Raw genomic sequence first — 14,562 nt, forward strand, 5'->3', positions numbered from 1 at the left:
ACCTCCTCTATGAAACGAAGATAATCCCTATCTTATCGATTTATTATAATATAAACCCTGTGATAAGGTTTATTGAAAGTGCCTAATATATTACCTGGGTATAATTATAAAATGATTGTTGCTGTTATTGTTGTTGTTATTTTCTCTGGTTATAAAAGAAACTCCGGAGGGTATGGCGATTTCAGTACAAATTTGAGATGGACCTGAAATCCTACTCCCCACTCCTTTTAAAGGTGGTACTTGACCGGGCTAGACAATGGCCTCACAGCTGGCCCAATTGCTCCCAACCCAGCAAGTACTTCCATTTGCAGTGATGTTGGCTCCAGGCCATTCAGGGTAGACTTTATAGTAGTTAGGAAACAAAATGATAACAGTCATCACAACAGTAAAAGCTAAAACATGTGGAGTAGCATCGGTTTACGCATTTTGCACAGTACGTAAACAACCTGAGGGTGTTCGGTACCAGCAGCCGTGAGAGAGGTATCATTAGCAACTCCGTTCCACAGACGAGGAGACAGACACTTAAGAAGCTAAACGGTCACGCAGCTATTAAATAGTGGGCAGGGAAACAAAGCTGAAACCTCCGGAAAGCCTGTGTACCTGGGCACTAGGCTCCGTCCCTCCATACACAGATTCACCCAATGGAAACACACGGGTAGAATACGTGGGCACACCACTCCCTGTTCTGGTCAAGGTCATAGACATTGCAGGGTTTGTGAAGCTCTGAGTGTGCATGAAAGGAATGCCAACACCTAGGAACACTGTCCATATAAAGTGTAAGAAAAGATTTCTCCACTCCCTTGAATACCGAGGTGCCAACCCCATCTATTCATTAACCCAGCATTCATTGACTGCCTAGCGTTAAACAAGGATCTAAGCATAATGTTATGAATACAAAACCATGAGGATAGAAGGAAGAAAGATGAGGTCAATACAAGCTATGACATCAGTATCACACAGAGCTGAAACCACTTGTCCACACGTGATCTCATCCTCGGAACTCTGCCCTATACCTGTTTCCCCCGCAGCTGTCAAGCTTCCCCAGGAGTCTTCAATGAAATGGTAAAGCCATTTATAAATTCCCATCTCGGCTCTAATTACACTGTCAGACAACCCCTCGATGCTCAATCTCTGCTCCACAAAGTAGTCTGTTGGCAGCTGTGCATTTTGAAGGCAACCAGAACAGCCACAGTGAGAAAAATCCTTTCTTTTCACAAGTATTTTCCCTGCTGTGATTGAGAAAAGATGCCTGTTTGATCTAATTTGCCCTTTGCACAGTTATCCTGGGAGAAGCTCCGGCAGTGCCCTGCTAGGTGGTAGTGAAAGCTACGGGCATGGCAGAAATGGGAGACGAACACACACTTACGGGTGCAGGGCATAGAAGCAGCGTCGTTGTCGGCCCTGAAAAAGCCTCGGTCACAGGTACACGATGTGGCGCCTTCCCAAACAGAGTAGCTGTGGGGTGGGCACTTGGCACAGGTGGCGTCGGTGGAGAGGGCCTTGTAATATCCAATTTTGCAGGCTAAAGAAAAGAAGAAACACCAACCAACATAAATAACTGCTAAGAGAACAAAGCAAAATGTCACCTTGATTCAAAAGGAGGAAATAGTTTTCTAATCACACTGGTGATTGTCTGGCTTGAGATGCAGGGAAAGCATCCAATATATTAATGGATCATACTCACATTAAGGGTCATTAACATTTCTGGTCAAATAGCAAAGGAGACCTGTGGAAGAAACTTTCTCGAAACTGGTGGTCTTGATAAAGTCACGGCTACAGTTTCCCAAGTGTGTCCTGTGCGCCAGGTGCCCTGCTCGTGCCCATGACATTTAACCCTTGTGATGCCCCTTTGCCTAGGCACATCTTAGGGATGAGGAATGTCAGCCTTGAGCAGTAAATTGCTGGTACCTGACCATGTATGTGGTAAATGACAAGGACTAGTTTCAACCCTAAATGGTCTGTCCCCAGAGCCTATATATACTCTTGACCACATGCTATGAAATCTGAGAGCACGGTCTTGAACCAACCGGCTGTAAGTGTATGCAAATGCTGGCGAGAAATCGGTTGCTGGTTATTCCCTCATTACATCTGCAGGGAGGACCCAAAGCAAAAGGCAGACAAAAGCAACCAACATAAAAGAAGAATTGGTTAAGACGAGGGTCCCAATTTCAGGAGAAAGTTCTAGAAACTACCAACTGTAGCTTGTGGAATATAATAGGCTAAGATTTTTTTTTTTTTTTAAGATCAGCAGATAGTTTGTGTTTATTTTCAAAATTAGAAAATCGTCTTGTTTTCCCTCTTTCCATTTTTCAACACCTCCCCCCACCTCCCTCTGCACACACCCCGCCCATGAGTAACTGATGCAGAGAACAGGAGCCATATAGGTTTTTATGCACCTGACACACTTTCCATGACTTCGTCTTTACAAACATCATCACACTGACAACTAAGGACTGCTTTTACTAATGTGGAAAAACTCACTAATGCTGGGAAACCTCACAATAAAAAATAATTAACAGAGCTTTGCTCCCCCTTTTTTCTCTTCTATGTCCTTCCTGATCACCTCCCAAATCTGTCTCAATCCGAAATAAAAATTGACAAACACTATCACTATTAAACCCGTAGTGACAAGGCCATTAAATATAAAGTTATTTCATAAGCCCAGAGATTTTTTTAAAAAGTGAGTTACCCGCAATCTTTTCAGTATGATTTACTCTCAACTCTTTCCATTTATCGCATTCTTAGGATGTTTCTATACTATCAAAAATACCAGCTATGAGGAGAACCCATAAGGCACTTGTCCATCTACCTGACCACCAAGAGAGACCAACCATGCCAGCAAGCCAGTAAGCCAGTAGGTTTTATTCAAGTTAGTAGCTAGAAAGAAATCCACTAAACTGTTTCACTCGCTGAGCATATATGGCCACCTTCCCTGTCTCTATTACTCATCTATCAAGCATCCATATGGCTTCTACTTGAAGTCTGTTCCTCCCTCTCGCACATCCTGTTGGTATTTTCTTAATCATGTTCTTGTAATGGCAAGCGGAAGGGGAGTTTAGCAGAAGCTCCAGAAAAGCACACAGTTACTTCGCCACTATTAACTAAAGTTGTTTATAAAATTTCCTTTAACGAGCCCAAACTTTATGACGTGTGGAGTACCGACAATAAAAGAGCTCGGAGATCAATCTCTCCTTTATTTGCCTTCATCTTTCACCAGACCGGAGCATCTTAGAAAAACAAGTTACTCCAACGACTGAGATTTATGTGTCCCCAGTTTATACACTTCACATAATTAGATAGGGTTCAACATGCAAGGTGCTTTTTGGTCACGCTTACTTTGGCCCTAGGGTTTCGATTAAAATCAGAAATCCCAGCTTCGGCAAAAAGAGGCACTGAAGGTCAGGCTTGTCCATTCCGCATCAAACACAGTGAGTCCCTGAACTAGGACACGAACCCACTGGATGCCGTCTGTCACTCACTCGGTCACAGCCCACAAAGGCAACTTGCGGCAATTTGGTCAGTGGGTGCTAGGACTGCCAAGGAGACACAAGTTGCTTTTATTTTCTTATCTGGATGTTGGAGGAAAACTCTCCATGCTCCTGACTAATCCTTGTGCACCTTCATTTCATTGGGCATCAAAACCTAAAGACTCACAATGGGACAGAAAGATTGACAAGAAAAATCGGTCTGTGCTAAATCATTGCAATGTGAAAACAGAGCACATTCAAAAGCTTTGGGGGTGGGGAGCCTTATTAATTCCTCCCCTTCTATTCCAATAAGACTCTTTTCAGTTAAAAAAAAAATTAAATTCATTATTTATGAAAATCAAATTGTAGCATGGCTTGAATTTCTTAAAGTTCAAAAATTATATATAAACAGAGACTCACGGACAGGGACAATAGACTAATGGTACCCAGAAGGGAGGAGGGAGGAGGAAGGAGAGAGGTAGACATGGGAAAAAATTAAAATCATTTCTTCAATTAACAAATAAATAAATTTAAAAAATTATATATATATATGTTAATTTAAGAAAAAATGAATTTGGAACTTTTTTCTACATTTCCTTGAAGCTGGTATTAATATGTTATCAACAGTATGTATATATGAATTCATTTGGAGAATACAGTTTTATACCTATTTGTAAAACTGAAGGCTTCTGTTCTTTAAACGTACTGACTAGTTTCTCTTTTCCTCTTGCTTTTACAAACATGAGCAGAAAATATAAAATTGTCATTGTGCTATTCCCGACAACCCTTGCTGCCCTTAACACATTCTTTTGTCTTCAACTAAATTAAGACCATGTTATTAATATTTCAGGATTCTTAGAAAGGCTCTCTCAAAATATAGTAGTGGTTGTTCACGCACAAAGCCATTTTGCTGGATGCATGCAAAATGACCTACTAAACTGATGGTTCAGTACATTTTTTTGCTCTGTGTGGTTCATAGCTCTCCAGCATTTGGTTCATGAATGTGTAAGTACAAACCATATTTATTTATTCATCACTTATTCGCATCTTAAAAATTTTATTACATCTTTCCTTCCAAACAAAATTTCCATGAAAGGTGTCTTTGGTGTAGCAAGCATTGATTGACACATGTTATGGTTTTCCATCGTTCTTTTGGACAAATTGCACCCCCAGGAGACACCTTCTTCCTGCCCCCTTGCTGGTAAAGGTTTACTGCATGGGGTACCACGGGACAGAGGGCCTTCCTTGGCCTTTTAAATACACCATTGTGGGAAGATTAGTTCACACATGCAATGCAAACTTTGAATTGCATTAATTAGTTCTTTCTGCTTACTTTAAATAAAACAAAGAGATAAATGAAGAAGTAGAGGAAGAGAAAACTCCTTTGATTGACTCAGCAACTACTATCAGGAGGTTCGAGCCCTTCTGTAGAAGTTTCCTTGTGGAATACTTTCAGTTGAAAACAAAAATAAAAATATTCTTAAGGTTATGTAGTATCTTCAGGATTTCTTGGTGCATGGATGACTTACACGAGGTGTAAGGCCCAATTTAAGGAGCTAGTTAAACCTACTCTTAAAACATGTCGTCTATATAGATGTCGGTCATTTTTCTTCTTTTTAGAGAGATTCGGAAGGATGGGTAGTACCTAATTGTCTTTATTTTTAAACTAATTTAGTTTGTATTTTCGATACTAGAGTTCAATAAAATATCATTAAATTTAATTTCATCTTTTTCATTTTACATTTTTTTTAATGCGTCTACAAAAAAAACCCATAAACTTATCAAGATAGCATGCATTATATTTCTTTTGGGCAATGCTAGCCTAGAGTTTGAACTATAAGTCTTCTGCGTGCTTGTGGGATGTGTACGTATGCGCACGGGAACTCTTGCAAATGTTGGGTGCTGACGGCAGTGAGGGGGGGGATGTGTCACCATCACCCTAGGACTTTTATTTAAAACTTCCCCTTATTCCACCTCAGACACTCTGATTCACTTCTATTTAAGTACTGCTCCCGGCCAGCTAGCTAATTTGAAAAAAAAAAAAAAAAACTAATTTGAGCGAAAGTACTAACAAATAGACATTAATGGGTTAAAAATTACCTTCCTAGGTAACAAATTTGCATTTTAATATGGATTCTCCAGAGGGTCAAAACTCAAATCCCAACAGTGGCTCTCCTAGGGAAATCTGAGCCAGTTATGCAAACTGGTACTCAGGAACATTCGGCTCTGGGAGGCCTACAGGCCTCTCCAGCCTCAAGTGCGCGTGAAATCAGGCACAAGATTCCACGGGTACTGTGCCGGCAGCTCTGCCTTCTGTGTACTAGGTATACAGTATTTTCGGTATGATTATGAATGTATTTCAGAAATATCAAAGTCACTTAATGGCCATTATCGAATTAGTTCTGATTAACTGTTCACTGATTAGACTATCATATGAATAATGTAAGAGTAAATGATGGGAGAGGGAAACGATCTGTCAAAGAGGGTTTCTGCTTTGAGGTTTTTGTGAAAGGTGCAATCCCCAGCCATCTCCGGGGAAGCTGGGAATGCTAATACACAGGACAGATGGGAAGACTGAAGCAGAGAGGTTAAGGATTCATTTACCCAAGGCAGGGTTGGTTTTCTAACCCAGGCAGTGTAGCTTGAACTACTATGCTTACAGACCTCTTCTTTTGCCTTTGAAACCTGCAGTGTAAAGATGAACAATCGTTATGGAGAAATGAGGCTCTGCTTTGGGGCCATCCGATTCTATTCCATCTGCAAATAGCAAAACATGACCAAACAGTGGCCAAACCACTTTGTCCCAGTCATCCGCATTCCACAACTGGTTTTATTAATATGTGTTGAGACAAAAATTGAGGTTCTGTTAAGGGAACTTAAAGGTCATTTAATCCAGGGGTTGGCAAACATTCCTGTAAAGAGCCAGACAGTAAATAATTTAGGTTTTACAGGCCAAGAGGAAGACCAAGGATAGAAACATATTTGCATAACAAGCTAAAATTCTAACAAGTTTCTACAATTTCTACAATGTAGTTCAAAATATAATAGTAGTAATTAAGTACTTTTTTTTCTGGTAATACAGATTTACTAAGAAGAAGCATAGAATTCTTATCTGGAGAGATAACATTTCACTTAATTGGGGTTCAAAGAAAGCATTTCCTATTATCAAATTGATTGCAAATGTCATCTATAAAACACATTCTTCGCTTTCAGACCCTACAAAAACAGGTGGCAGGCCTGGGGGGCCATACTTTGCCGACACCTGATCTAGTCCAACGTATTCATTTTCAAGATGAATGACGTGCCTGCCATTTCTTCTAGAGCACACCGGGATCAAGTCTGGAATTCAAAGTTCCTTGATCTCCGTTACCCTGCAGTGCCTCCCCAGTTCTGAATGAAAGAGTTTAATAAAGAGCACTTCCTTACCATTGCTAAAAAAGAGTGAACTGTCCATCAGCCATCTTACTGGAGAGCTGACTTGACTCAGCACTATAACAAGTAAATTCACCTTCAAAAGTTGATTTTCTTAATTAAATGATAAAGCCTGATTTGGGAGATAGTTTTCCTTCATTTTGAGGGTAATTTTTTTTAGGCACTTGAAATTTTTGCAATTATACATTATAATTAATTTTAACATTACATTCTTTTAGGGTTTTTCTTTCCTAGAAATTCTGTTTTCATCTATAAAATAAAAGAACGACACTGATTTTTGGTTTCTGAGCCCATTAAGATTATGGAACAACTAAAATAACAGCTAAAATGCTTTGAATTTATGACTCGTGTAGACAAATACTGTTGTAACCTTCTGCCAGTGGAGATAGCTTTACTCTCAATCCCAAGTAAGAGATAGCCATAGACACTGAATTGTCCAAGCCCTTTGGAAGATATAACTGGTCTCTTAGGTCATTCTTAGTGTGGCTCAAGCTCTAGTTTAGGACATCAGTCGACTAAAGAAAAGTCATTAGATTGAAGAGGACCTGGATCCAAATACAGCTAGGATATCAGTCTCCTATTGCCAGAACCAGTCATTCTCAGATTTTAGCATGCTTCAGGATGACTAAGAGGCCCCACCAGACAACCACAATTTTGGCTTGAACCATAGAAACTGGTCCTTTAACAAGTCCTCCAAGGACCATAGACAAGATTAGGTATCAGGTAAAAAAAAATTTATCTTAAAAATATGTAAACACATTGTTTAATTAAACAAATTATTGGGTTTGGTTTTTAAAGTTCCTTCTTTCCATCAATAGCTTATGATCCAGACTATCTCTTTGAGCAAGCTACGGTTCGATCCTATTTTCTATACTCCATCGCCTTCCATTGTTTCCACTCTTACTTTAGAGGTAACTTTCAGAAAAACAGGCAAAGAAAAAAAAAATGACAAAAAAAAAATCTATGCCCAAAATTGACTTGCTCTTTCCAGAACAGAATGCAGTATAGTCCCATAAATAGGTGAGAGATTCTAAAATGTCAGATACAGACAGTGTTCACATAAGATGCAATAAATCCTCTAGAAGCAAGGTCACATAAAGCCTGCTAAATTTAAATTAACTCCATAAAAATTACTGAACACAAACAAAAAGAAGGCAATGGAGAAGTAGCTTCTTATTTTCCCTACTTGCCTTGAAAATAGACAGTCTAATTACTTGAGGAGTTATTTCTCTTTGGTAAATTTGGAGAGAGCCAACTTAAACAGGAGAAGTTCCAAAGCAGACAAAGTTCAACTAAACATGGAAGAGAAGCAAATTAAGTAGTAGATTCAGCATATTAACAAGGCTTAATTCCATTATCAGAAACTCCACTTAACCTCACATAGATATAAAGGTGCTGATGATGGGAATGAAGGTTGCTGGCTTCAATCTTTGTATCGCCAATATCTGGCAGGTAAACCTGGGATTCTCTCTCACAGAGGAATTTTTAAGGCAGTTAGTCTTCCAAATTTAGATGTCAGTGACTTACTTAACTGATAGGACAAGTGGAGGGCTTTAGTATCTTTGGAAAAGACAAGATCGGTTCTGACCTAAAGCCCAGAGGTTGCTACTGAGTTTGACCACAAAGAGATTAGAAACTTTCATTTACAATTTTCCCTAAAACGGGAGTTAAAATGAATTTATACTGAATCACAATCAAATAGTATTAGAAACAAGTTATTTCAATTTGATAAAGGGTGATAATTTTAAAGTCAAAGGCAGCAAAGTAAACTATAATCACAAAATTTTTTAAATATGGAGTTTGTTAAATAAAGATTCCTGACTTCTACTCTAACTCTTGTTCTTATCTCTCATTTAGGACATGATATATATTGCTTTAAAAACCAGTTAATTCAGGAAAATAATCTAATCCCCAGAGTGCTATAAATTTTGTGGGTATTTTTCCCTTTATTTCATACCTAAATATCACAAATTAATAACTATGACTTTCTTTGATAAACTTTAAAGAAATGTTGGTTTGATTTTTTTTTTGTTTATCGATCCAATTGAAGATAAAAATTTGAGTAGACTGAGCAGCACTTAATGGAATGACTGAACATCATGTTTTTAAGGTTATGGCAAAATTTAAGCTTATCTGCCTTTCTAATATGTAAAGTTTATATTAGGAAAGGAAACACATGGAAGGTAAAAATCACAAATGTCCACAATGTAAAGAAAAAGATCAAGAGAAACAAATACTTTAATCGTGTTTTTTAAAACAGCAAATCCCTGCCTTGAATTTGAATATGAAATTACAGAAAACATATGGGAATAATTTTGAAAGATTAAATAAGTGCTGCTGTATAAACTACCAACCCTCACCCTCGCCCCTGACTACAGCTCAACCACAAGGAGAGCACTCCAATCCGAACCATTCACAACGACTTCGATTACCCCTGACATAAGACAGACTTTTTGATGAGTAGCTATTGTCTTCTTCACTCTTTGATATTTGAGGTACATAAAGACTAGTGATTCATTACACATCCACTGATTGCAAATAACAGGTCAGAGCACTGGATAAAGGAAGCAGCTGTTCTTTTCTTCCATTTCTCACACTACTGCATCTGAATTTAATCCTTGAATCTAGGTGATTAGCATCATTATGTAAAACGTTTGTCCATTAGGAGGTATATGGGTGCATGTATTCATTTGACCATTCATGTTTTAGCAAAAATTTATTAATCCTTTACATATTAATAGTAATAATGAGAGCCTTTACTGAGCACGTACTAAGCATTAAGAGGCTGTGGAATGAGAAGCTGTTGCCTTCAGGGAGGAAGCAGACCTTGCTCACCAAGACACCGTGAGGAGCACTGCCTCTCAGAGGTGCCTGCAGATAATCGGGGGACTTATCTTATGCACCTAACCCAGACCCGCTGCTTGTAGAAAGAACTGGGCATAAAAATGTTATCTTAAAGACCTGGTGACCTCTGAATGGAATGCTCCTGAAAAAAAAATAATTTAGTCAACAAGCTGGTTCCACTCAGAAAAAGTTAAAGTACTGGTCAGTGATGGCCACCGAGGAGTGAGTTGCTGTGGCAGCCACACTGGCTATTTCCCAGCTGATTTAGACAAGAACTGATTTAGGGAGATCACAGCTCAATTGGAAGTTCTCTCATTGACTCTATGTACATCTTGTACTTGCTTGGTTTCTTTACTTAATAATAAAGGTTGCGGGAAGACTAGGAAAGAAAGAAATATGTTCTGAAGCCAGGGCCAGACCAAGAGAGACACCTGTTAAATAATTATTTGATTAACTCTGGCAGCAGTTGCTAGTCATTGTCATTCCAAGGACTTCATAGCCCGAGTTGTCACAAACCATAATTTATGCAGCTGAAATGTCTGCAGCAATAACTGCTCAGTGCGCCCTCTTTTTTTTGTTATGTCGATGGAGCTTGAGCATCTCGAAAAAAAAAAAAAGCTTAAGAGAACTGACCTCCTCAATGTTGCTAATGCATTAGGGTTCTCTGTTGAGTTCTGTGATCAGGGAGTCTCTTCACGTGGCCTTTCTGAATGTTATTTATTGAGAATTTTTTTGAAAAAGAATTTAAAATTTTTGAGTATCCACGATAAAAAAAAAAAAGTGACTTATTTTAACAGATAGGATCAGGTTAAACATCTGTCTTTGGCATTGCATGTCACGGATTCGTGATTTTATATAATTATCTGCCAGCATTTAATATGATATGTGTTTGACTACTCCAACACTGCTGATGTCTGAGAGAACAAAATAAAAATTCTCAGCAAGCTCCCTGAAGAGTCCTAGTCTAGATCAAGTGGACTTTACGGGGAATGTGTACTGTTTTTGGTGTGGCAGTGGCAATCCGAGAGATGGGAGCAAGGAGCAGCAGACCGAACACTTGAGATGACATCGAAGGCTTCACTATTACATAAAATAGTGCTTGTGCCAACCCACCCTCTCCCACTGACTCAGTTACACTTCCGAGAGCTGGGGGCATTTGACAGTTTATTTCATACATTCTGAAGACATCGGATTGATACATTAATGTCCTAAGGAAGCAGTGTGACTTGCTCACGGGAATGTGCTGCGTGACACGGAGGGCCCACAGGCACCCACCTTGACAAGAATGACCTAGCAACTTGTCAAGGCCGCCCTGTGAGCTCTGTACAGGGCCACCTGGACAAAAGGAAAATGGCAAGAGCTGAGCACTCGCAGATCTGACTTCCACAGCACCAGGGCCAACCCTCTGCTTCCATTTCATCTCCTCTTACAAAACACGAAGGGCAGGTGTCTTAGTCCTCTTTACAGGATGGCAAGTCAGGCTGGTCCCACCCAAAGGGCTGTGGCAGCCTCAGCTTTCCGTCATTAGTTTGAATTCATGGGAAAGGGCAAGATGCCAAAAGTGTTTGCAGGTGAATTCTTTGTCCCTTCCCAGTGCATCTGACTTACACTGACGGATGACTTATAAGTGTGTTTATCTTTTGTTGGGAAGGATTATCCGTTAGGTCAGTAAATCTTTTTCAGGTATAAATTATAAATCACAACCAGGGATGCCAGGGCTAAAATATCAAGGCATAATCTGCTCCTTTGTCTGTATCTCATGCCAAATATCACACAAGAGCAATTGTGATAAAATTTGATATTCATAAAAACAGAAACAAGATCACGATGCTGATATGTTCCCACAGTTATGTGTCACAAGTGATGAAACAGTGGAACAATTGACTTACTTTCAGAAAATATGGATGGGAGACAGTGACAGCCGACCCATTTAAAGAAAGCAGGAGAACAAATCGGGCATATTATCGAACACAAAAGAACTGAAAATCACTAACATAACCCACACACATCTCAGATGTATAAATATCTTTACTTATTCAGAACAAACTTCTGGACCAACCTTCAAAAATGATATAAATGGCTTAAAAACTTTTCTAGGATCTATTTACAAGATGTAGTCTACCTACCTGGATTTAGGAAAATGCTTTAGTCTCTTTGCTAATTACTCTTCCATTCTGTATATAACGAAGTGGTTGAAAATCATTAAAAAGTCCTTTCAACCAGCCATCAAGAATAGATCATTTTTGTGTCAGGAAAGCTAAGATCATGAGAAAACTTGCATTTTATTTATTAGAATAGGACACTTTTTTTTCCCTAGCCCTGAGGCAGGATCATTCCGAAAGAGGCTTAGATTTGAAGGAAAATAAAATAAATAAACAAAAAAGAATGAAGTCATAAATCCTTCTCCCAATGGAAAAAAAAAAAAACTTGGCAGGTGGATGATCATCTCCATGAACAAAATGAAGCTTTTTTCTCAAGGCTATGTCAAGGTTACACTTGGTATGTCAAAAACACAACCAGGAACCCACAGCACACATATGTAGGTGCAGAAAATGGATCCAGACAGCAGGCCCGCCAGGAGGCCAGGCTCCGTGGGGGGGAACGAACCTGAATTGCAGTCCCAATGTTTTCTAACTTATGGTCTCTGAGCCTCAGTTTCCCCTGAAGACACCAGACTAAATAATTTATAAAATCTCTTTTTGAATCTCTAAATTTTTTATTGTAAGTCTATGTGCTTCCCATGGTCTGATTGACTCAATGATTCTAAAATAGCCAAAGATGTTTTGAGAGCCCCTGATGTCATTTACGATTTGGTTCCCATGCTCTTCAGCAGTTCATGCAGCGTGTGTCGTCTCCTTCCCAGGGCTGCTGTGGGCTCATCAGGGAAGTCGGGATCGAGTTATGGGCTTACTTAAACACCTCCCTCCACCCCCCAATAAATTCATAACTTCAAACTCTTTATTAAGCTTTCTCTTCTCTGTCTTAGCAGAGATTTCTGAGTGCTCCTATGTTCTTTCTGCCATGTATCGAAATCAGAGAAGAGAATGAAAGAAGTGTCTTTTCTCTATGGTGTCAAAACTCCCTCTTTCCAAATGTCTTGTTAAGCCCCTACGTACGCCGGGCACAGAGAGGGGGTGACTGACGGGGTCTGTGCTTTTGAAGAGCATACGCTTTAGTGGCAAGGATATAGTTTAACGGAAGAACACAACCAGTGACGTGACAGGCATTGAGGGTGGAGTGGGAAAAGGGTTTGGAGCAGGTGTTTAGGAAAGGCCTTTCGCAGGTGACACTTGACTTGGGCCCTGAGCTAAAAAAGGGACAGCAAATGCTTATATAGGGAAAGCATTCCAAGATAAAGAGAAAGTTGTCCAGGCCTTGCCGGTGAGCCAGTATTAGAGGGACAGGAAGAATAGTGCTGTTTTGGGGGATTGTTTGCAGGTCACTGCCAAGGTTGAGGCCATCAGAGTCCACACTCTAGGAGGAGGAGTTTACAGTATGTACTCAATATAGTAAAATGGTTTGCTAGAGATTTTCCAAAAGATCGTGTTGGCTGCTGGTGGAGCACGGCTGGCCGGAAGGACTAACAGAAGCAGGGTGACAAGTTAGGCGGCTGTCGTTGGAGTCCAGGAAGGGATGAGGGTCTCCTGGACCAGGGTGGAGGCAAGGAGCTGGGATCAGTGGTTGGGTTCCAAGCGAATGACATAAGGGACTAACTTTGCTTTTCTCCATGGTCATAAGATGTTCCTTTAAGTGGACTTAAGATACCAAACAAGTGACATAAGGAGCAAATTTTGATTCTTCCCGTGGCTCTGTCCTTCAAAATGAGTCAAACTAGGCCCTCATTTCCACTGCTAATTTCAAAACGCCTCCCACCTTTGCTAACACAACAGCCTTCACCAAACTGGTAACCGAGCCCTGGGTTCTGACCACTTACAGTGGGCCACACCTTGATGGCAGCTGCGTGACAGCACCCGCTGACTCAAGGGAGCTGACCGAGGGGCCAGATTCCTGAACGTGATTCAAACCGGAACTAACAGCACAGCTGACAAGAACTTGTCAACAGTGACATCAGTAAATGAAGTTATTAGGTTTCGAGTTGACATGAGGTAGCTGGTGTGGGCAGTGATGTGTTGTTAATTGAGTGAGGTCTTTACTTTCCTATTTCCTCACAGAGCCAACTTTGACCTAATTGGGAGACTACAGGTAGCTAGCTGGTTTCTAGGAAAACTGAAAAATTAGAGCAGATTTTTCAGATCCTGTACCATTCATGCCTTTTTTTTTTCTTGATTGCCCCTGACATCATAGAGCTCAGCCCTTAGCCTCCAGTGCAAAATGGTCCTTATCTCCAGCTTGTAAGAAATGAGGAAACTCCCCTGATGTTTATGCCAACCATGAGGAAAGCCTCTCCCTTACAGACCCTCTCTCTTACAGACCCTCCCTCTTACAGACCCTCCTTCTGCACAACTGTAATTCCGTAATGAACTACATTTTTAGAGGTTTATTGGTCATCTTTCCCTGTAGAACACATTCCTACCTCAATAGCAGCAGCAAATGAGCCGATCCTGTTTGCTGTGAAATCTCTAGAGCTGAGTACAGTATCCAGTAATGGTAGCTTCTCGTTACATCCTTGCAGACTAAACAGATAGATGAACGAATGACGACGTAATTGCCGTAAGCATCTAAACCTTAACGACCATCTCTAGAAGTCTGGACACAGGAGGCAACGCAGAGAACCAAAGTTTTAGAAAGATTATTTCCGGTTCACTTTCCTGTCCCTATGTATCTTGGCCACTGGGACTTAGATTTCCTTTCAAAAAAC

At 40.1% G+C, this 14,562-nt stretch overlaps 1 protein-coding gene across 7 annotated transcripts in view; it reads right to left on the reverse strand.

The window, feature by feature from the left end:
• EPHA4 (EPH receptor A4) overlaps positions 1-14,562 on the reverse strand; it is a 140,226-nt gene that overhangs the window by 80,040 nt on the left and 45,624 nt on the right. For 6 of the 7 annotated variants that reach the window (XR_005649067.1, XR_005649066.1, XM_039844891.1 and 3 more), the window contains exon 4: positions 1,367-1,522. The exons of the other annotated variant lie outside the window; for it this stretch is intronic. Coding sequence is in view for 4 of the 6 variants with exons in the window: in XM_039844891.1 (XP_039700825.1) it covers positions 1,367-1,522 (156 nt within the window). In the remaining 2 variants the exon portion in view is untranslated. The remainder of the gene's footprint in view (positions 1-1,366; positions 1,523-14,562) is intronic. 7 annotated transcript variants of the gene reach the window in all.

Source organism: Pteropus medius, unplaced genomic scaffold (assembly GCF_902729225.1).
Source record: "Pteropus medius unplaced genomic scaffold, Ma_sr-lr_union100, whole genome shotgun sequence".
NCBI lineage: Eukaryota > Metazoa > Chordata > Mammalia > Chiroptera > Pteropodidae > Pteropus > Pteropus medius.